Consider the following 22,843-nt stretch of genomic DNA (forward strand, 5'->3'; position numbering starts at 1 on the left):
CCATCAAGTAGGCTACTTATTTGGGAGGCTTTATTTTCTTTCTTTTTTTTCGTTTGGAGGAATTTTGAATCTGATTACTGGAAACAAACAACTAGAAACACGACAGTCTACATGAGGACTTATATTTACACTTTTGTCAAATGGTAACAGGGACACACAGGTAACAGGGAATGTGTGTGTGTGTGTGTGTGTGTGTGTGTGTGTGTGTGTGTGTGTGTGTGTGTGTGTGTGTGTGTGTGTGTGTGTGTGTGTGTGTGTGTGTGTGTGTGTGTGTGTGTGTGTGTGTGTGACCCACTTTTACCAGCAGGGGGTGCACTAGTACTTCAAACGCAGCAAGCTTTCCAAAAGCAAAAGGAAATCCCCCGCTGACCAGATCGTATCGCTGCCTGCTGCTCTAAGATCTGCTACTCGTGTGTGCATTTTGCGCGTGCACATCGGGGAGAGTTCCTACAGCAGCGTAGCGCCAATGAACAGCTCTTTGCTCTCTGCCTGTTTCAGTTGAAAATCGGATCGGGGTTGGTTAAAAAGTATTCGGGGAAGCCCCGGAAGCCCAAATAGATCTACAACGATGATCCCAGTTGTCAATAACCATCGATTCATGTCTCTCGTTCTGCACCGGCTCTCTCTTAACTCCAGAAAGAAGAGAACACACATCAACGCATTTGAAGAGGCCGACACAGTGAATGAATGAAGTGCTGCGCTCACGCACCGAAGGGGCGGAGCCAGGTGTTAGGAGAGGAGGGGAGAGGACGTCATGTTGCAAGAGAGTCTAGCTGCAGACATCCACCCACACGCTCCAGACATCCACCCACACGCACTTCCGCTGCAGACAGAAACATCCACCCACACGCCGGAAATCGGATAATAAAAAAAAAAAATCCCAGCACCCTATTGACTGGGGGACATTGAACATTTAGAATCTGAGACAGGATAGTAGGCTATTACGTAACAGTAATTTATTAACTTTTATCCGTTTTATTACATTTTTCATCTCTTTTACCCCTTTTAACTGAACTAAGTGCTATCTATGATCTCTTAGATATAAACAGATTGTATGAACTAAACAGGCAGATCGAATATTTAACGATCAATTTTGTCTATTGAATGATATCACACTTCTCAGCCACCGCTGCGGAGATGAACAGCTGATAGGTGCAACTCTAGTTAAAGCGAAACGAGCTGCGTCAATTCAATTCGTGGTAATTATTTTATTACAACTTAACTCTGTTTTGGACTACAGATGACTGTCAAAAGTCCAAATCTTAAAATCGCTTATGCTCACAACACATCAACAAATCTCTAAAATCGTTTAATAAGACCGACTATAGGCTACACAACGTTTACAAAAAACATTTGCCTATCTTGCAAAAATGACACCTCAGTGTGGATTAAAACAACAAATGCTTCATATTGGTGTAACGTTCTGTTATTTGTTTGATGAAAAAATCTAAACTTAATGAAACTAATAGATCGGTAAAGAAATGGAAGTCTCGTGCATTTATAATTGTATCGCTGTGTTTTGAATAGTCACCGTGACCTACCATAACCTCCAAGTGCAGCTGAGCCGAACGTCACATCTTCGTGCAGTGAGTCCCGTAGTTGCACCGAATTCTGCGACCCACCGAAAAGTGTGACCCGAGGGGGCGCTGTTGAATAATGTGCAACTCGCGCTCCAGATATCCACCAGCACGCAATTTCCGGCGTGTGGGTTGATGTTTCTGTCTGCAGCGGAAGTGCTTGTGGGTGGATGTCTGGAGTGTGTTGGTGGATGTCTGCAGCCAGACCCCTCTCTCATGTTGAGGAAACGAAACCTAAAGCACCCCGACGTGTAAACTGTTCTCTCTTTCAGGAGATAATAACACGCATTAAATAGTCCGACAGACAGAAACAACAACAAGGTGAGTAAAGCAGCACAACTTTGAGATAAGTTAAAAACACTTTTGCAATATAGGAATAACAAAAATAATGGGATTGCTCAATACATTAACCTTGTCGTCTGTGTCTAGGAATGGCCCGTGCCAACGCTTCCTGGTCTGAAGAGAACTTTTCATGTTGCATCTGTCTAGATGTGTTCAACAGTCCAGTTTCCACACCATGTGGACACAACTTCTGCAGAACCTGTATTACAAAGCACTGGGATGAACAAGTCACGTTCAAATGTCCTCTTTGCAACATGGCTTTCAACACAAGACCTGATTTACGGATTAATACCCTCTTATCAGAGCTGGCCGCTCAGTTTCAAACATCCATACGAGTAAAAGATCAGCTCTGTGTTAAACCCGGAGAAGTTCCCTGTGACATCTGTACTGGGACCAAGCTGAAGGCTGTGAAGTCCTGCCTAGTGTGTCTTATCTCTTACTGCCAAACCCACCTGGAGCCACATCAGAGAGTCGAAATCCTGAAGAAACATCGGCTGGTCGAGCCTATGGACCGTCTGGAAGACAGGATGTGTAAGAAACACAACCGACTTCTGGAGCTCTTCTGCCAGAGTGAACAGGTATGTGTGTGTCAGTCCTGCACAGAGACAGACCACAAGTCACATCCTGTTGTACCTCTAAAGGAGGATTATGAACTGAAGATGGCCCATCTGGGGAAGATAGAGGCTGAAGTTCAGCAGATGATCCATGAGAGACTAAATAATATTCAGGAGATTAAAGACACAGTTTACCGTAGCAAAGCAGATGCAGACAGAGAGATAGCACATGGTGTGCAGGTCCTCACTGCTCTGAAGCGCTGCATTGAAAAGTGTCAGGATGACCTCAACCAAATGGTTAAAGAGAGACTGAAATCCACTGAGAAAAAAGCTGAAGACCTCATCAAAGAGCTGGAGCAGGAGATAGAAGATCTGACCAATAGAAGCTCAGAGGTGAAGCAGCTCTCACACACTGAAGACCACCTCCACTTCCTCCAGACCTTCAGATCCCTGAAGGATCCTCCACCCACCAGGGACTTGACGACAGTGGACGTCCTTCCTCCGTCATACGCAGGGACCTTGAGGAGATCCCTGGATCAGCTGGAGGAGACACTGAACATGAAAATGAAGAAGCTGCGTGATGCTGAACTGGAGAGGGTCCAGCAGTATGAAGTAAATGTGACTCTGGATCCTGATACAGCTCATCCCTGTCTCATACTCTCTGAGGATGGGAAACAAGTACATGATGGAGGTGTGAGGAAGAAACTCCCAGACAACCCCAAGAAATTTAGACTGGGTAGATGTGTTCACACGAGGCAGAGCTTCTCAGGGAGATTTTACTTTGAGGTCCAGGTTAAAGACAAGACTGGATGGGGGTTAGGAGTGGCCAGAGAGTCCATCAACAGAAAAGATTGGATCATATTGACCCCTAAGACAGGTTACTGGACTCTTTACTTCAACAACGATGGGTTGGTATTTAATGATGACCCTGCTGTCCGTCTCCCTCTGAGAGCTGAGCTCCAGAAGGTGGGGGTGTTTGTTGATTATGATGAGGGTCTGGTCTCCTTCTATGATGTGGAAGCCAGGGTTCATATCTACTCTGCTACTGGCTGCAGCTTTACTGAGTCTATCTATCCATTCCTCTGCCCAGGCAACCATGATTATGGAGGTAACAACTCTGCCCCCCTGATCATCTTACCTGTCAATCAAACAGATTAGGAACTTTGTTTGATAATAAAATAATCAAACGACCAAATCAACTAATGTTGTATACTGAATTAGAATCTACCATGTGAGATCTGAGAGAACTGTATTCATATCCTACTGCTGTCATAAAACAAGGAGTAATTCATTAGGAAGTGAACCCTGACTATTATAAATGATAACCCATTCTGAATTATTAGATAACATTATATTCTTCATTGTCTGTTTTCTCCAGTCTTTAAAGGTTTACTGCTATACAATTGTTAATGGTTGTCGTCATGTATACCATGGTTTCAGGATTGATGTGTATTTCATAATCATCACAACATTATTGTTAGTTTATACTTCGGAATGATAAATGACAACATAATCAAATGTAAAAATACTTTTCTGATGTTAATAAAAATGGAAACACAGCTGATGAGTCAATGACATTTAATGTCCACCATACAACAACCCAACATGTGTAAGACAAAGATCACAGTTGCTACACGTCAAGATTCTCCCCGTGTGTGTGAGGACTGTGACTTTGTCTTGTCATCTCTCCTCTCTCCTTCCTCTCTCTTCTCCCGCTCCTATCTCTTATGTCTGCTCTCCTTTCTAGCTCATCCAGGATTGTGTTAAGTATTGTTTTGCATGCACATCACATATGTGTAAATAAATACCCGTTTGACTTGTCTTTACCATAGTCTACTACCTGTGCCCCGGCGCATGCAAGCAGCAGTCCCATAATCAGTGTTGTGAGCGACACCCAGTGGCGGGAGCGGGTATCAGCACAGAGGGGCGGGACCTTCTTTGTGGGCCCCAAATCCTACTCTTTTGTAGTACACTTAATTAGACTTTTTATTTAATATTGTAAGACATGATTCTCATTTTTGCATTTCATCGCATGATTAAGATACAAATTACTTTTTCTTTAATTTTTTTCGATCAGCCGTTCAGGAAAGAGTCGTCTGCGGTCTCTTTCTCACACAGTATTATTAGAATTGCATCGTTGAATAACACGAAGGTGTTAAATGAATACAACGTGTTTATGGCGTTGGCTTGGTGGCTGGTGTGTCGAGGATAGCCGCAGCAGACAGAGTGGGAGAGGTCTCCCGCTGTCGCTCTCCAAGGTGCTGAACTTCGGCCGAGTGATGACGTCACACGTTTCGGACAAGCCACCGACCGCCTGGTTTAGGGAATCACCCCCGGTGTACTTACTCCATTCAAAAAGAAGTACAAACGTGGTACAGTTTGCAGGAAGAACTATCTGCACCGAATGAGACGGGATAAGATAAAGAAAGCATAGATTGTTGACAGCTTTTTAGTGCCAAACAAAATCTCAACTTCGGTGAGATGGTGTAGACAAGATGGCTGCTTGAAGTATCGATTAAAAGCCCTGAATTATTTCATGAATTCAGTTCCTCCCTGAACTGCGGGCCGTTCTGTGGTTCTCTGAGGGCGCGGCAGCAACTGACAGCTCTACCGGTCGAGCCACCAGGGACGAGAGGTTTAAATCATCCAAAGTATTCCTGGAATTATTGAGTCACCGTTTATTAAAACTGTTTATGAACCGTTTATAAAAAGAGAGAGAGAGAGAGAGAGAGAGAGAGAGAGAGAGAGAGAGAGAGAGAGAGAGAGAGACCCAAGAATACACTTCATTTTGAAGCGCAAGAAACCAGGGAACTGAACCCTGACAAGAGTCCCCTGGGTTAGCTGGTGCTGAAGCTAACTAACACACATCAAGCTCAGTCCTGAACTGCTTCCCAGACACCAATTACAGTCAACAAAATAATTAATCAAGCAAAAGAAGACTATTTGGAACATTGGACAAACCAAACCTCAAACCAAAGTAGATAGAATTCCTATCTGATCCTAAACAGATATTACGAATTGGCAGACTATCTCGTCTCTGTCAGAGATGTGAAGCAGAGACTAATCCTGACCAATTACAGGCTCAGTGACCACAATCTTGCAGTGGAAACAGGCGGACACAGATGGACCTGGCTGCCGAGGGAACACAGACTGTGTGGTCGCTGTCAGGCAGAGGAGGTTGACACAGAGGAGCACTTCCTTTAACATTGTGAAAAATAGGACATTTTAAGACGGATATACTTCACCAAGTTACAAACCTATATTCCGGATCCTGCAGACATGGAACATATGGTCAAAATTGCAATTCTTCTTGGTGAAGGTCTGTCTGCTGCCCTGGCCGCACAACATCTCCTGAAATGTCATAACCTGAGAGATTCAGTCCGACTTTATATTTATTTTATTATTGTTGTTGCTATTGCTATTGTTGTTATTGTTATTAGTAGTAGCATTATTATTAGTATTACTATCTGTTATTTGTAAAATTATTCTTGCATAACTTGAATATGCTTTGGCGATACTGTATTCAAATACTGTCATGCTAATAAAGCACTTTGAATTTGAGAGAGAGAGAGAGAGAGAGAGAGAGAGAGAGAGAGAGAGAGAGAGAGAGAGAGAGAGAGACTGACTGACTGACTGACTGACTGACTGACTGACTGGTTTCATGCTGTGTTTGTGTGTACAACAGGGCAATAAATAACCTTATTTGATGACATAATACGGCAACGAAAGGCATAACATTTTTTCTTGTTTTTCGTTGTTTGATTTCATGAAAGGTGATGCAGTTGGTTACATGGTAGTGATGTGGATTCATCCTGGTCCAAATCTCAAATGAAATGCCTCACATTTTAAAAACGTATGTAAATATGGCCTCAAATGACCCTCTTTTAAACACATAGTACTGAAATAGTTAACTGATACTTGGAGTTCTGGGTTATCAAGTTACATCAATCAAATGTTCTGGCTCCCCCTCAAAGACGGTGAATACCTGATCTGCAATCAAGCCCCACGTCTCAATGGAAAACGAGTGTCAGCCAGACGTCAGCCAGAATGCATTCTTTACATTCTGTCTGGAACAGCTCCAACAGCATGTTTGGTTTTCCTTCAAAACTTCATGTTCACTTCTTCAACTGCAAGTTAGTTTATTCCTACAACCCTATCATCCAAAATGTAATTCTTTTTCTCCCAGCTTTTCTGTGAAGGCTTGATTGGTTTAGAAAGGAATAATAATACATATTTTTGAAAGAACAGCGCATGAATGTCAGTGAACTGTGCATCCGTGTTGGCGGGGCCAGGGGTTAGGGGAGGAGCTTGGTGTTAGGGGAGGAGCCAGGTGTTAGGGGAGGAGAGGAGAGGACGTCTCGATCAGGAAACCAAACGTAACATTCCCAGAAGCCAAGTCAATCCGACGTGGAAGCAGTTCTCTCTTTCGGGAGGAAAATAAATCAAATTTTGAAACAAATAGTCTGACAGACAGAAAGAAAAATAAGGTGAGTAAAGCAACACAACTTTCAGAACAGTAAAAACGTCTCTTCCTTAGGGAATTATAAACATAATGGACTTGCTCAATACATAAACCCTGTCGTCTATGTCTAGGAATGGCCTCTGCCAACGCTTCCTGGTCTGAAGAGAACCTTTCATGTTCCATCTGTCTAGATGTGTTCAACAGTCCAGTTTCTACACCATGTGGACACAACTTCTGCAGAACCTGTATTACAAAGTACTGGGATGAACAAGTCAAGTTCAAATGTCCCGTTTGCAACAAGCTTTTTGACACAAGACCTGATCTACAGGTCAATACCCTCTTTTCAGAGATGGTTGATCGATTTGGAACGTCCGTACGAGTAAAAGAGCAGCCTTGTGTTGAACCAGCAGAAGTCCCCTGTGACGTCTGTACTGGGACCCAGCTGAAGGCCGTGAAGTCCTGCCTAGTGTGTTTTATCTCTTACTGCCAAACCCACCTGGAGCCACATCAGAGAGTCGCAGTCCTGAAGAAACATCGGCTGGTCGAGCCAATGGACCGTATGGAAGACAGGATGTGTAAGAAACACGACAGACTTCTGGAGCTTTTCTGTCAGACTGAACAGTTGTGTGTGTGTCAGTTCTGCACAGAGACAGACCACAAGTTCCATCCTGTTGTACCTCTTAAGGAGGAATATGAAGTGAAGATGGCCCAGCTGGGGAAGATAGAGGCTGAAGTCCAGCAAATGATCCAAGAGAGACTAAATAATATTCAGGAGATTAAAAACACAGTCAAACACAGCAAAGCAGATGCAGACAGAGAGATAGCCGATGGTGTGCACATCCTCACTGCACTGATGCGCTGCATTGAAAAGTGTCATGATGATCTGAACCATATGATTAAAGAGAAACTAAAATCCACAGAGAAACAAGCTGAAGACCTCATCAAAGAGCTGGAGCAGGAAATAGAAGATCTGACAAATAGAAGCTCAGAGGTGAAGCAGCTCTCACACACTGAAGACCACCTCCACTTCCTCCAGGCCTTCAGATCCCTGAAGGATCCTCCACCCACCAGGGACTGGACCACGGTGGAGGTCCGTCCTCCGTCATACGTAGGGACCTTGAGGAGATCCCTTGATCAGCTGGAGGAGACACTGAACATGGAGATGAAGAAGCTGCGTGATGCTGAACTGAAGAGGGTCCAGCAGTATGAAGTAGATGTGACTCTGGATCCTGATACAGCTCATCCCTGTCTCATCCTGTCTGAGGATGGGAAACAAGTACATGAGGGAGATGTGAGGAAGGTCCTCCGAGACAACCCTAAGAGATTTACAAAGAGTATATGTGTTCTCACAATGCAGAGCTTCTCAGGGAGATTTTACTTTGAGGTTCAGGTTAAAGACAAGACTGCGTGGTATGTAGGAGTGGCAAGAGAGTCCATCAACAGTAAAGATCTGATCATAGAGATCCCCGAGAATGGTTACTGGACTCTCTACTCCAACAAGGATGGGTTGGTATTTAAAGATGACCCTTCTGTCCGTCTCCCTCTGAGAGCTGAGCTCCAGAAGGTGGGGGTGTTTGTTGATTATGATGAGGGTCTGGTCTCCTTCTACGATGTGGAAGCCAGGGTTCATATCTACTCTGCTACTGGCTGCAGCTTTACAGAGCCTCTCTATCCATTCCTCAGTCCAGGTTTCTATAATTATGAAGGTATAAACTCTGCCCCCCTGATCATCTCACCTGTCAATCAAACAGACTAGGACATTTGTCTGATAATTAATTAATCAAACGACAAAAAAAACTAATGTTGTTTCCTGAATTAGAATCTACCATGTGAGATCTGAGAGAACTGTATTCATGTCTTACTGCTGTCATATAACAAGGAGTTATTCAGTAGGAAGTGAACCCTGACTATTATAAATGATAACCCATTCTAAATTATTAGATAACATTATATTCTTCATTGTCTGTTTACTCCAGTCTTTTAAGGTTTACTGATGTACAATTGTTAATGGTTGCAGTCATGTATAGCGTGGTTTCAGGATTGATGTGTATTTCATAATCATCTAAACATTATTGTTAGTTTATATGTCGTAATCATGAATGACAACATAATCAAATGTAAAAATACTTTTCTGATGTTAATAAAAATGGAAAAACAGCTGATGAGTCAATGACTTTTAATGTCCACCATACAACAACCCAACATGTGTAAGACAAAGATCACAGTTACTACATGTCAAGATTCTCCCCGTGTGTGTGAGTACTGTGACTTTGTCTTGTCGTCTCTCCTCTCTCCATCCTCTCATCATAGTTCCTCCTCTCTCCTTCCTCTCTCTTCTTCCGCTCCTATCTCCTATGTCTGCTCTCCTTTCTAGCTCATCCAGGATTGTGTTAAGTATTGTTTGCCCCTAATCCTACTCTTTTGTAGTCCACTTAATTTGACTATTTATTTAATATTGTGACACATGAGTCTTTTTTGCACTTCATCGCATGATTAAGGTACAAATTCCTTTCTTTCATTCACTTTTTTGATCAGCCGTTCAGGTAAGAGTCGTCTGCGGTCTCTTTCTCACACACAGTATTATTAGAATTGCATCGTTGAATAACATGAAGGTGTTAAATGAATACAACGTGTTTATGGCGTTGGCTTGGTGGCTGGTGTGTCGAGGTTAGCCGCAGCAGACAGAATGCTGTCTGCTGGGAACTTCGGCCGAGTGATGACGTCGCACGCTTCGAACAAGCCACCGACCGCCTGGTTTAGACAACTGACCGGGTGCCAAATTTATACCGGGCACGTCATCAGTTGTCCGTTGCCAGGTAACGGACAACTGATTACGTAAGGGTTGTCCGTTGCCGGGCAGGTTTCAAAAAACATTTGCGCTCATGTTGCCAAAGACAAAATAACATAATACAGATAACGGATCGCTAGATAACACTTGTTTTTACTTTATATTTGCATTGTATTTAATTGTTTAATCAAATTTAGCTAGTAAACTGAGTGTTTAAAGCGGGTTTCAAAAAACATTCGCGCTCATGTTGCCAAAGACGAAATAACATAATACAGAAAACGAATCGCTAGATAACACTTGTTTTTACTTTATATTTGTATTGTATTTAATTGTTTAATCAAATTTGGTCATGTATTTGGAAGTGTAAGTGTCATCTGTCTTGTCACGGTCAATGTTATCGGTCTTGTCACGTTCAATGAACAAGTGCGAATGAACGAGCTTGAAGGTTCGCGAATGTTCGTGAACCTATCACGTCATTCGACGCGATCGTCCGTTGCCAGGCAACGGACGACGCGATCATCTGTTGCCAGGCAGGTTTGGAATGGATTACGTATGGATGACGCACCCGGTACAAATTTGGCACCCGGTACAAATTTGGCGTGACAGAACCGCCCCCGGTCTACATCCTCGTGGGAAACTTGGCAGGAAGAACTATTTGCACCGAATGAGACGGGATAAGATGAAGAAAGCATAGAACAAACGAGGGATCGTTGAACACAAATAGTCCTGTTAACTAGTAGCAACATGCACAACGTCATGCAGGCTAATAGGCAGCCTGTGCATGTAACGTACCTATTACTAGGTAATTGAGCTAAGCTAGCAGCTACAGGCTGCCCATTACAACATCCACACATCGTTAAACAAAAGCAATGTACATGATACATACACAATATAACAAGGAGTAATTCAGTAGGAAGTGAATCCTGACTATTATAAATGATAACCCATTCTAAATTATTAGATAACATTATGTTCTTCATTGTCCGTTTTCTCCAGTCTTTTAAGGTTTACTGCTATACAATTGTTAATGGTTGCAGTCATGTATAGCATGGTTTCAGGGTTGATGTGTATTTCATAATCATCTCAAAATTATTGTTAGTTTATACTTCGGAATCATGAATGACAACATAATCAAATGTAAAAATACTTTTCTGATGTTAATAAAAATAAAAAAACAGCTGATGAGTCGATGACTTTTAATGTCCACCATACAACAACCCAACATGTGTAAGACAAAGATCACAGTTACTACATGTCAAGATTCTCCCCGTGTGCGTGAGTACTGTGACTTTGTCTTGTCATCACTCCTCTCTCCATCCTCTACTACCTCACAGAGAGACAACAATACGTTAGACTGAAGGGCTGCACGTCAGACACTGTGGTCAGCAGCACCGGAGCACCACAAGGCACCGTGCTCTCTCCCGTCCTCTTCACCTTGTATACATCCGACTTCCAGCATAACTCTGGGCTCTGCCATGTGCAGAAATACTCAGACGACACTGCGATAGTTGGCTGTATCAAGGATGGAAGGGAGGGAGAGTACAGGAGCCTGGTTGAGGACTTTGTGAGGTGGTGCAGGTCCAACCATCTGCAGCTGAACTCCTCCAAGACCAAGGAGATGGTGGTGGACTTCAGAAGGAAGAAACCACATCTCCTACCCGTGTCCATCGAGGGGGTCGATGTGGAGGTGGTCAGGACCTATAAATATCTGGGACTGCAGCTGGACGACAAGCTGGACTGGACTGCAAATATGGAAGCTTTATACAGGAAAGGGCAGAGCCGTCTGTACTTCCTAAGAAGGCTGGGGTCTTTCAACATCTGCAAAAAACTACTGCAGATGTTTTACCAGTCTGTGGTGGCCAGCGTGCTCTTTTATGCTGTGGTTTGCTGGGGAGGAAGCAGCAGGAGGAGAGACGCTGGTCGAATGGACAGACTGGTGAGGAGTGCTGGCTCAGTAGTGGGAACAGAGCTGGACTCTCTGGTGACAGTGGCAGAGAGAAGGACCCTTGACAAACTGCTGTCCATCCTGGACAACACCCACCACCCTCTGCACGACACCTTCACCAGGCAGAGGAGTGTTTTCAGTGGCCGACTGCTGTCCCAGTCCAGCTCCACTAATAGACTAAAAAACTCTTTCGTCCCCCTGGCCATCAGACTGTACAACAGCTCCCAGTAAAGGCAGGGAGGACAATAGATAACAACAATGGACATTTTATTTATTTATTTATTTATATTTATTTATATCTGTATTTTTGCACATCCAAATGCATTGTTTTTATGTGTGTTTTCGGCTGCTACTGGATACTTGAATTTCCCCCGGGATTAATAAAGTATATATCTATCTATCTATCTATCTATCTATCTCTCATCTTAGTTCCTCCTCTCTCCTTCCTCTCTCTTCTTCCGCTCCTATCTCCTATGTCTGCTCTCCTTTCTAGCTCATCCAGGATTGTGTTGAGTATTGTTCAGCGTGCACATTACATATGAGTAAATACACGTTGATCTTGTCTTCACTATTGTCTACGTGCCCCGGCGCATGGAAGCAGCAGTCCCATAATCAGTGTTGTGAGCGACACCCAGTGGCGGGAGCGGGTATCAGCACAGAGGGGCGGAACCTTCTTTGTGTGCCCCTGATCCTACGCTTTTGTAGTACGCCTAATTTAACCATTTATTTAATATTGTGACACATGATTCTCTTTTTTGCACTCCATCGCATGATTAAGGTACAAATTACTTTCATTCATTTTTTTGATCAGCCGTTCAGGCAAGAGTCGTCTGCGGTCTCTTTCTCACACACAGTATTAATAGAATCGCATCGTTGAATAATATGAAGGTGTTAAATGAATACAACAACGCGTGGGAGACGTCTTCCGCTGTCGCTCTCCAAGGTGCTGAACTTCGGCCGAGTGATGACGTCACACGATTCGGACAAGCCACCGACCGCCTGGTTTAGGGAATCACCCCCGGTGTACTTACTCCATTTAAAAGACGTACAAACGTGGAACACTTTACAGGAAGAACTATTTGCACCGAATGAGACGGGATCAGATGAAGAAAGCGTAGAATTGTTGACGGCTTTTTAGCGCCAAACCAAATCTCAACGTCATTAAAAACAAGACTCGCCGTCTGGTTCCTCGACCGTCTCTCACCTCCAACTATAGAAGATCATGTTAGCCAAACCATAACTCAGAATGAGATCATTAGCAGACGTTTGTATCCAGAGCGTCCAGTGAGATGAAGGCCCAGGTCTGGGCTGCTCAGGGGGGACATCGGGGGTCCTGTGGACGAGGAGTCTGAACACACCAACCAAGCAGGGGCCCCTGAGGCCCTCAACAGTCCTGGTTAATCGTGGGGCTCCAGGGCTGCCGGCTCCCCGTGAACGCCCCTTCAGTTCAGCTTCAGTAAGCCCAGGACAGTTGTGTGGCGCCAGAGCCAATCTGCAGGGGACCGGGTCACCCTATCAGCCAATCAGAAGGACCGGGTCAGCCTATCAGCCAATCAGAAGGACCGGGTCACCCTATCAGCCAATCAGAAGGACCGGGTCAGCCTATCAGCCAATCAGAAGGACCGGGTCACCCTGTCAGCCAATCAGAAGGACCGGGTCACCCAATCAGCCAATCAGAAGGACCGGGTCACCCTATCAGCCAATCAGAAGTGATACCTGAACCAGAAGGTGTTCCACCTGGAGATGGAGACATTCAATAGAAGTAATGGAAACCGATCTGTGAATGGTGTAGGAAAGATTGCTGCTTGAAGTATCGGTTAAAAGTCCTGAGTTAATTAATGAATTGAGTTCCTCCCTGAACTGCGGGCCGCTCTGTGGTTCTCTGAGGGCGCGGCACCAACTGCCAGCTCTACCGGTCGAGCCACCAGGGACGAGAGATTCAAATCACCCAAAGGATTCCTGGAACTGTTGAGTCACCGTTTATTAAAACTGTTTATGAACCGTTTATAAAAAGAGAGAGAGGGAGAGAGAGAGAGAGAGAGAGAGAGAGGGAGAGAGAGAGAGAGAGGGAGAGAGAGGGAGAGAGAGGGAGAGAGAGGGAGAGACAGACTGACTGACTGACTGACTGACTGACTGACTGACTGACTGACTGACTGACTGACTGACTGACTGACTGGTTTCATGCTGTGTTTGTGTGTATAACAGGGAAATACAGAAACTTATTTGATTACATCATACAGATTCAACCTGGTCCAAATCTCAATTTCAATGCATAACATTTTCAAAAACGTATGTAAATGTGGCCTCAAATGGCCCTCTTTTAAACACATGCTACTGCACTAGTTAACTGATACTTGCAGTTCTGGGTCATCAGGTTACATCAATCAAATGTTCTGGCTCCACCTCAAAGACAGTGAATACCTGATCTGCAATTAAGCCCCACCTCTCAATGGTAAACGAGTGTCAGCCAGATGTCAGCCAGAATGCATTCTTTACATTCTGATAGTCTGGACCAGCTCCAACAGCATGTTTGATTTTCCTTCAAAAAGTTCACAACTTCAACTGCAAGTTACTTTATTCCTACAACCCTATTATCCAAAATGTGATTCTTATTCTCCCATCTTTTCTGTCGAGGCTTGATTGGTTTAGAAAGGAATAAAAATGATTCTGCTTGATTAAGTGGTGGGTGGACGGGTTCTGGACGGGGTTCTTTAGACACTGGAGCATTTCTCATCATGTTGAACCAAACTAATGGCTGCAGTGAAAGAGTAACAAAGAGCAGGTCCAGTTATTATTAGATTAGGTTACATTAGATAAACTTCAATGTCCGTTTACACAGAAATTTGTCCTGCATTACACATCTCTTCAATCCTCATAGAAAGACATTAAAACAGCACCTAAAAACATTTACACAACATTTAAGAGTCCATACACACAGATAAGAGTAAGAGTCAGGGGTCTCTCAGTCCAATAAATGAAAGTCCATAGATGTCTCTAGGGTGTGTGGAAAGATATTGAGAGTGTGTAGTGTGTTGTTGATATGATTTCCCTCTGGCTGTCCAGACAACACAGGTAGAAAGGTATTCAATTGGCTAGTTCTGTAATAACTCTGTAGCTTGATTCAGCTGGACAGTCACTATAAGGTGAGTGCATGGCTTTTGGTCACCTGCTTGGCAACGGAGCCAGGAGGGAAAGCAGACTCCACCCATTCAGTTGGCTCAAAGGAATATAAGGAAATCCATGTATTGAAATGATGTAAGACCGCATTGGATTAGTGGAAAATTATTTTGCTCAATCACACCTTGATAAGCCTAAATAACGAATAGAACTAAACTATTAAACCAGTTGTCCATCACTTCAGATTTTCACACTGTTTGTCCCTGGTACGTAAAAGCTACCCATAATAGGCCGGTTATAATGTGACATTGTTAACTGTCACGGCACAATTTAGGTTTGTTTTTCTGTCGCTGGCATTGACTGTGTTGTCTCTGAATTGGGAACTTGTTGGTCTGGTTCGTCTGCCCTACCCTGAGCCTCATGATGCAGCTGTTTAATGAGGTTAGGGATCAGCCTTATGTAACTACCAGCATTAACTCAACATTAACTCACAAACCATACTAGCACATACAACCTGGACACACAGGGAAGGGTTGTTTTTAAGAATACTGGAGAGAAAATACCAGCCTTGTGAATAGTCAATTCAAGTCAATTGTTTTTGAATAGCTCTCAATCCCAGTTAGAGCGGCAAATCACCATTAAATCAACACAATGTCTCCGGTCATGTTTGCACCGTCTCTTTGTCTGTGCTTTGTCCTATATTCTGTTTTCAAATATATTTGAAAGAACAGCGCATGAATGTCAGTGAACTGTGCATCCGTGTTGGCGGGGCCAGGTGTTAGGGGAGGAGCCAGGTGTTAGGGGAGGAGCCAGGTGTTAGGGGAGGAGCTAGGTGTTAGGGGAGGAGCCAGGTGTTAGGGGAGGAGAGGAGAGGACGTCTTGATGAGGAAACAAAACGTAACATTCCCAGAAGCCAAGTCAATCCGAAGTGGAAGCAGTTCTCTATTTCAGGAGGAAAAGAAAACACATTTTGAAACAAGTAGTCTGACAGACAGAAACAACAACAAGGTGAGTAAAGCAGCATAACTCTCAGAGAAGTTAAAACCTCTCTTCCTTAGGGAATTAAAAAAAGAAGGGACTTGCTCAATACATAAACCTTGTCGTCTGTGTCTAGGAATGGCCTCTGCTAACACATCCGGGTCTGAAGAGAACTTTTCATGTTCCATCTGTCTAGATGTGTACAACAGTCCAGTTTCCACACCATGTGGACACAACTTCTGCAAAACCTGTATTACAAAGCACTGGGATGAAAAAGTCCAGTTCAAGTGCCCTCTTTGCAACAAGGCTTTCAAAAGAAAACCTGATTTACGGATTAATACCCTCTTATCAGAGCTGGCCGCTCAGTTTCAAACATCCAAACGAGTAAAATATCAGGTCTGTGTTAAACCTGGGGAAGTTCCCTGTGACGTATGTACTGGGACCCAGCTGAAGGCTGTGAAGTCCTGCCTAGTGTGTTTTATCTCTTACTGCCAAACCCACCTGGAGCCACATCAAAGATTCCCAGTTCTTAAGAAACATCGGCTGGTCGAGCCTATGGACCGTCTGGGAGACATGATGTGTAAGAAACACGACCGACTTCTGGAGCTCTTCTGCCAGACTGAACAGGTGTGTGTGTGTCAGCTCTGCACAGAGACAGACCACAAGTCCCATCCTGTTGTACCTCTAAAGGAGGAATATGAAGTGAAGATGGCCCAGCTGGGGAAGATAGAGGCTGAAGTCCAGCAGATGATCCAGGAGAGACTAAATAATATTCAGGAGATTAAAGACACAGTTAACCGCAGCAAAGCAGATGCAGACAGAGAGATAGCCGATGGTGTGCACGTCCTCACTGCTCTGAAGCGCTCCATTAAAAAGTACCAGGATGACGTCAACCGAATGGTTAAAGAGAAACTGAAATCCACTGAGAAACAAGCTGAAGACCTCATCAAAGAGCTGGAGCAGGAAATAGAAGATCTGACCAATAGAAGCTCAGAGGTGAAGCAGCTCTCACACACTGAAGACCACCTCCACTTCCTCCAGGCCTTCAGATCCCTGAAGGATCCTCCACCCACCAGGGACTGGACCACGGTGGAGGTCCGTCCTCCGTCATACGTAGGGACCTTGAGGAGATCCCTGGATCAGCTGGAGGAGACACTGAACATGGAGATGAAGAAGCTGCGTGATGCTGAGTTGAAGAGGGTCCAGCAGTATGAAGTAGATGTGACTCTGGATCCTGATACAGCTCATCCCCGTCTCATCCTGTCTGAGGATGGGAAACAAGTACATGATGGAGGTGTGAGGAAGGAACTCCCAGACAACCCTAAGAGATTACCAAAAAACATATGTGTTCTCACGAGGCAGAGCTTCTCCTCAGGTAGATTTTACTTTGAGGTCCGGGTTAAAGACAAGACTGCGTGGTATATAGGAGTGGTCAGAGAGTCCATCGACAGAAAAGATCTGATCATAGTGACCCCTGAGACGGGTTACTGGACTCTCTTCTCCTACAAGGATAGGTTGGTATTTAATGATAACCCTGATGTCCGTCTCCCTCTGAGAGCTGGGCTCCAGAAGGTGGGGGTGTTTGTTGATTATGATGAGGGTCTGGTCTCCTTCTATGATGTGGAAGCCAGGGTTCATATCTACACTGCTACTGGCTGCAGCTTTACTGAGCCTCTCTATCCACTCCTCTGTCCATGGTCCTGGAGATATGGAGGTAACAACTCTGCTCCCCTGATCATCTCACCTGTCAATCAAACAGACTAGGACCTTTGTTTGATGATAAAATAATCAAACGACCAAAACAACTAATGCTGTTTCATGAATTAGAATCTCTACCATGTGAGATCTGAGAGAACTGTATCCATATCTTACTGCTGTCATAGAACAAGGGGTGATTCAGTAGGAAGTTAACCCTGACTATTATAAATGATAACCCATTCTAAATTATAAGGTAACATTATATTCTTCGTTGTCTGTTTTCTCCAGTCTTTTAAGGTTTACTGCTATACAATTTTTAATTGTTGCAGTCATGTATAGCACGGTTTCAGGATTGATGTTTATTTCATAATCATCTGAACATTATTGTTAATTTATACTTCGTAATCATGAATGATAACATAATCAAATGTTAAAATACTTTTCTGATGTTAATAAAAATGGAAACACAGCTGATGAGTCAATGACTTTTAATGTCCCCCATACAACAACCCAACATGTTTAAAACAAAGATCAAAGTTACTACATGTCAAGATTCTCCCCGTGTGTGTGAGTACTGTGACTTTGTCTTGTCATCTCTCCTCTCTCCATCCTCTCAACTTAGTTCCTCCTCTCTCCTTCCTCTCTCTCCTTCCGCTGCCATCTCCTATGTCTGCTCTCCTTTCTAGCTCATTCAGGATTGGGTTAAGTATTGTTTTACATGCACTTTACATATGTGTAAATACCCGTTTGACTTGTCTTTACTATAGTCTACTATCTGTTCCCTGGCGTATACAAGCAGCAGTCCCATAATCAGTGTTGTGAGCGACACCCAGTGGCGGAAGCGGGTATCAGCACAGAGGGGCGGCACCTTCTTTGTGGGCCCCTAATCCTACTCTTTTGTGGTACACTTAATTTGACTATTTATTCAATATTGTGAGACGTTCAGGTAAGAGTCGTCTGCGGTATCTTCCTCACACAGATTTTATTATATTACTATTATTAGAATTGCATCGTTGAATAACACGAAGGTGTTAAATGAATACAACGTGTTTATGGCGTCGGCTTGGTGGCTGGTGTGTCGAGGATGGCCGCAGCAGACAGAGTGGGAGACGTCTTCCGCTGTCGCTCTCCAAGGTGCTGAACTTCGGCCGGGTGATGACGTCACACGCTTTGGACAAGCCTCCGACCGCCTGGTTTAGGGAATCACCCCCGGTGTACTTACTCCATTTAAAAAGAAGTACAGACGCGGAACACTTTGCAGGAAGAACTATTTGCACCGAATGAGATGGGATAAGATAAAGAAAGCATAGATTGTTGACAGCATTTTAGTGCCGAACAAAATCTCAACTTCGTTGAGATGGTGTAGAAAAGAGGGCTGCTTGAAGTATCGATTAAAAGTCCTGAATTACTTGATGAATTCAGTTCCTCCCTGAACTGCGGGCCGTTCTGTGGTTCTCTGAGGGCGCGGCACCAACTGCCAGCTCTACCGGTCGTGCCACCAGGGACGAGAGATTCAAATCATCCAAAGGATTCCTGGAACTATTGAGTCACCGTTTATTAAAACTGTTTATGAACCGTTTAGACTGACTGACTGACTGACTGACTGACTGACTGACTGGTTTCCTGCTGTGTTTGTGTGTACAACAGCGAAATAAATAACCTTATTTGATGACATCATACAGTAACCACACACATAAAGTGTTCTCTTGTTTTTCGTCGTTTGATTTCATGATGATTTGATCTGACTCAGAAAGTCGGAGTTGAAGCCACTCTCACAAACTACAGACTACCTGCACACACTCATCATTATTATAATCTTGCACTTTATTTGGTTTAATTACAGCCGGACTGGTACGTAAGAATTTCACTACGCATTGCCCTGTACAATAGTGTATGTGACAAATGAATAAAACTAAACTAAACTAGCTCATCAAGGAATGTGCTCCTTATTGTAGTACATTACACACTACCTGTGTTCATGCAAGACAATACTTAACACAATCCTTGATGAGCTAGAAAGGAGAGCAGGGATAGGAGAGAGGAAGAGAAGAGAGAGGAAGGTGAGGAGAGGAGAGGAGAGGAGAGGAGAGCTTAAAAGACAAAGTCACAGTACTCACACACACGGGGAGAATCTTAACATGTAGTAACTGTGATCTTTGTCTTACACACGTTGGGTTGTTCTATGGCGGACATTAAAAGTCATTGACTCATCAGCTGTTTTTCTATTTTTATTAACATCAGAAAAGTATTTTTACATTTGATTATGATGTCATTCATGATTCCAAAGTATAAACTAACAATAATGTTTAAATGATTCTGAAATACACATCAATCCTGAAACCATGCTATACATGACTGCAACCATTAACAATTGTATAGCAGTAAACCTTAAAAGACTGGAGAAAACAGACAATGAATAATATAATGTTATCTAATAATTTACAATGGGTTATCATTTATAATAGTCAGGGTTATTTACTTTATGAATTTATCCTTGTTAAAAGACAGCAGTACTACATCAAAGCAGTTCTCTCAGATCTCACATGGTAGAGATTCTAATTCATGATACAACATTAGTTGTTTTGGTCGTTTGATTATTTTATTATCAAACTAAGGTCCTAGTCTGTTTGATTGACAGGTGAGATGATCAGGGGGGCAGAGTTTATACCTTCGTAATCACAGAGACCTGGATAGAGGAGTGGATAGAGAGTCTCAGTAAAGCTGCAGCCAGTAGCAGAGTAGATATGAACCCTGGCTTCCACATCATAGAAGGAGACCAGACCCTCATCATAATCAACAAACACCCCCACCTTCTGGAGCTCAGCTCTCAGAGGGAGACGGACAGAAGGGTCATCTCTAAATAACAACCAATCTTTGTTATAGTAAAGAGTCCATAAACCATTCTCAGGGATCACTATGATCCGATCTTTTCGGTTGATGGACTCTCTGGCCACTCCTACACACCCCGCAGTTTTGCCTTTAACCTGGACCTCAAAGTAAAATTTCCCTGAGAAGCTCTGCCTCGTGAGAACACATATGTTTTTTGTAAATCTCTTTGGGTTGTCTGGGAGGGCCTTCGCTACACCTCCATGATGTACTTGTTTCCCATCCTCAGAGAGGATGAGCTGGGGATGAGCAGTATCAGGATCCAGAGTCACATCTACTTCATACTGCTGGACCCTCTTCAGTTCAGCATCACGCAGCTTCTTCATCTCCATGTTCAGTGTCTCCTCCAGCTGATCCAGGGATCTCCTCAAGGTCCCTACGTATGACGGAGGACGGACCTCCACCGTGGTCCAGTCCCTGGTGGGTGGAGGATCCTTGAGGGATCTGAAGGCCTCGAGGAAGTGGAGGTGGTCTTCAGTGTGTGAGAGCTGATTCACCTCTGAGCTTCTATTGGTAAGATCTTCTATTTCCTGCTCCAGCTCTTTGATAAGGTCTTCAGCTTGTTTCTCTGTGGATTTCAGTTTCTCTTTAACCGTTTGGTTGAAATCATCCCGGCACTTTTCAACACAGCATATCAAAGCAGTGAGGACCTTCCCACCATCGGCAATCTCTCTGTCTGCGTCTTTCTTGTTAATTTCAAGTGTGTCTTTGATCGCCTTAATCTTACATTTTCTCTCCTGGATCATCTGTGGAACTTCAATCTCAATTTTCCCCAGCTGGGCCGTCTTCACTTCATATTCCTCCTTTAGAGGTACAACAGGATGGGACTTGTGGTCTGTCTCTGTGCAGGACTGACACACACACACCTGTTCAGTCTGACAGAAGAGCTCCAGAAGTCGGTCGTGTGTCTTACACATCCTGTCTTCCAGACGGTCCATAGGCTCGACCAGCCGATGTTTCTTCAGGACTGCGACTCTCTGATGTGGCTCCAGGTGGGTTTGGCAGTAAGAGATAAGACACACTAGGCAGGACTTCACGGCCTTCAGCTGGGTCCCAGTACAGAAGTCACAGGGAACTTCTGCTGGTTCAACACAAGGCTGCTCTTTCACTCGTACGGACGTTCCAAATCGATCAACCATCTCTGAAAAGAGGGTATTGACCTGTAGATCAGGTCTTGTGTCGTAAAGCTTGTTGCAAACGGGACATTTGTACTTGACTTGTTCATCCCAGAACTTTGTAATTCAGGTTCTGCAGAAGTTGTGTCCACATGGTGTGGAAACTGGACTGTTGAACACATCTAGATAGAGGGAACATGAAAAGTTCTCTTCAGACCAGGAAGCGTTGGCGCGGGCCATTCCTAGACACAGACGACAAGGTTAATGGATTGAGCAATCCCATTATTTTTGTTATTCCTGACTGCAAAAGTGTTAACTTATCTCAAAGTTGTGCTGCTTTACTCACCTTGTTGTTGTTTCTGTCTGTCGGACTATTTAATGCGTGTTATTAACTCTAAAAAGAGAGAACTGCTTACACGTCGGGGTGCGTTAGGTTTCGTTTCTTCAACATGACGTCCTCTCCCCTCCTCTAACACCTGGCTCCGCCCCTTCGGCCCGTGAGTGCAGCACTACATTCATTCACTGTGTCGTTCTCTTCAAATGCGTTGTCTGTGTTGTTCTCTTCTTTCTGGATTTAAGAGAGAGCCGGTGCAGAATGAGAGACATTGTGGTGATTCAGTGGTTATTTGCAAATGGGATCCTCGGTTTTGATCTATCCGGGTTTCCGGGGCTACCCTGAATACTTCTTAAAGGAGACGCTCAAACAGCGATTTTAAATCGTGTACCTCACGTGGGAACAAAGGTAAAACAAAAGTCAATATAAGTTCTTCCTCTTATGGGGTAAAATGGGCCGTCTCCGGGTCTGGTCCGGCTGCGAGGTCAGCGTCTCTATCGCTCCCGTCTTCTACCACTCAGTCCTGGGGGGAAGCGTATTAGCGTTAGTATGGGTTGGTGCGATCTCCCCCTACCGTGTCTCTCCAGCTCGGCTGTCCTCCTCGTCTGGTGCGTGCTCGGCGCCCTCTGCCGTGCCCGTCTCCCTCCCCCAGGTGATCCCGATGCCCGTGATCGACCGGGTGCGCTTGATGCGCGCTCCAGCGCCGCCGCGCTGAACGGCACATACCTCCCTCGGACTACCTGTCCGCGGGGAGGGCGCTGCCCCCAGTGCTGGCGTGGTTCGACCCCCCCCAGTTGGAGCGGGGTTGCCACAGTGTACTCGCTGCTCAGGGGCTAAGTGGCGCCACTTGTGTGTGTGTGTGTGTGTGTGTGTGTGTGTGTGTGTGTGTGTGTGTGTGTGTGTGTGTGTGTGTGTGTGTGTGTGTGTGTGTGTGTGCACCGTTGTGACGCCTGCCAAAACAAACATACATGCATGAATAAAAACAACACAGAATGAAACAGGCAGTCTCTTCCTGCCCAGGTACCTCAGTGTGGGGCCCCGTCTAAA

General features: G+C 44.3%; 2 protein-coding genes across 2 annotated transcripts; one reads left to right on the plus strand and one right to left on the minus strand.

Annotated features, from left to right (window-relative positions):
- Positions 1 to 1,664: 1,664 nt before the first annotated feature.
- On the plus strand, positions 1,665 to 17,697 carry LOC115541772 (uncharacterized). The gene is made up of 4 exons (XM_030353612.1): positions 1,665 to 1,898; positions 7,067 to 8,679; positions 11,180 to 11,467; positions 15,902 to 17,697. Exons 2-4 carry the CDS (start codon positions 7,069 to 7,071, stop codon positions 17,525 to 17,527), a joined length of 3,525 nt encoding a protein of 1,174 aa, XP_030209472.1. The 5' UTR covers positions 1,665 to 1,898; positions 7,067 to 7,068; the 3' UTR covers positions 17,528 to 17,697.
- Positions 17,698 to 19,676: 1,979 nt separating this feature from the next.
- Positions 19,677 to 22,107, minus strand: LOC115543090 (zinc finger protein RFP-like). The gene is made up of 2 exons (XM_030355647.1): positions 21,809 to 22,107; positions 19,677 to 21,704 (listed from the first exon to the last, which is right to left on the minus strand). The coding sequence occupies exon 2, from the start codon at positions 21,484 to 21,486 to the stop codon at positions 20,080 to 20,082; it is 1,407 nt and encodes a 468-aa protein (XP_030211507.1). The 5' UTR covers positions 21,487 to 21,704; positions 21,809 to 22,107; the 3' UTR covers positions 19,677 to 20,079.
- Between the last annotated feature and the right edge of the window lie 736 nt (positions 22,108 to 22,843).

This window comes from Gadus morhua, chromosome 4, assembly GCF_902167405.1.
Source record: "Gadus morhua chromosome 4, gadMor3.0, whole genome shotgun sequence".
NCBI lineage: Eukaryota > Metazoa > Chordata > Actinopteri > Gadiformes > Gadidae > Gadus > Gadus morhua.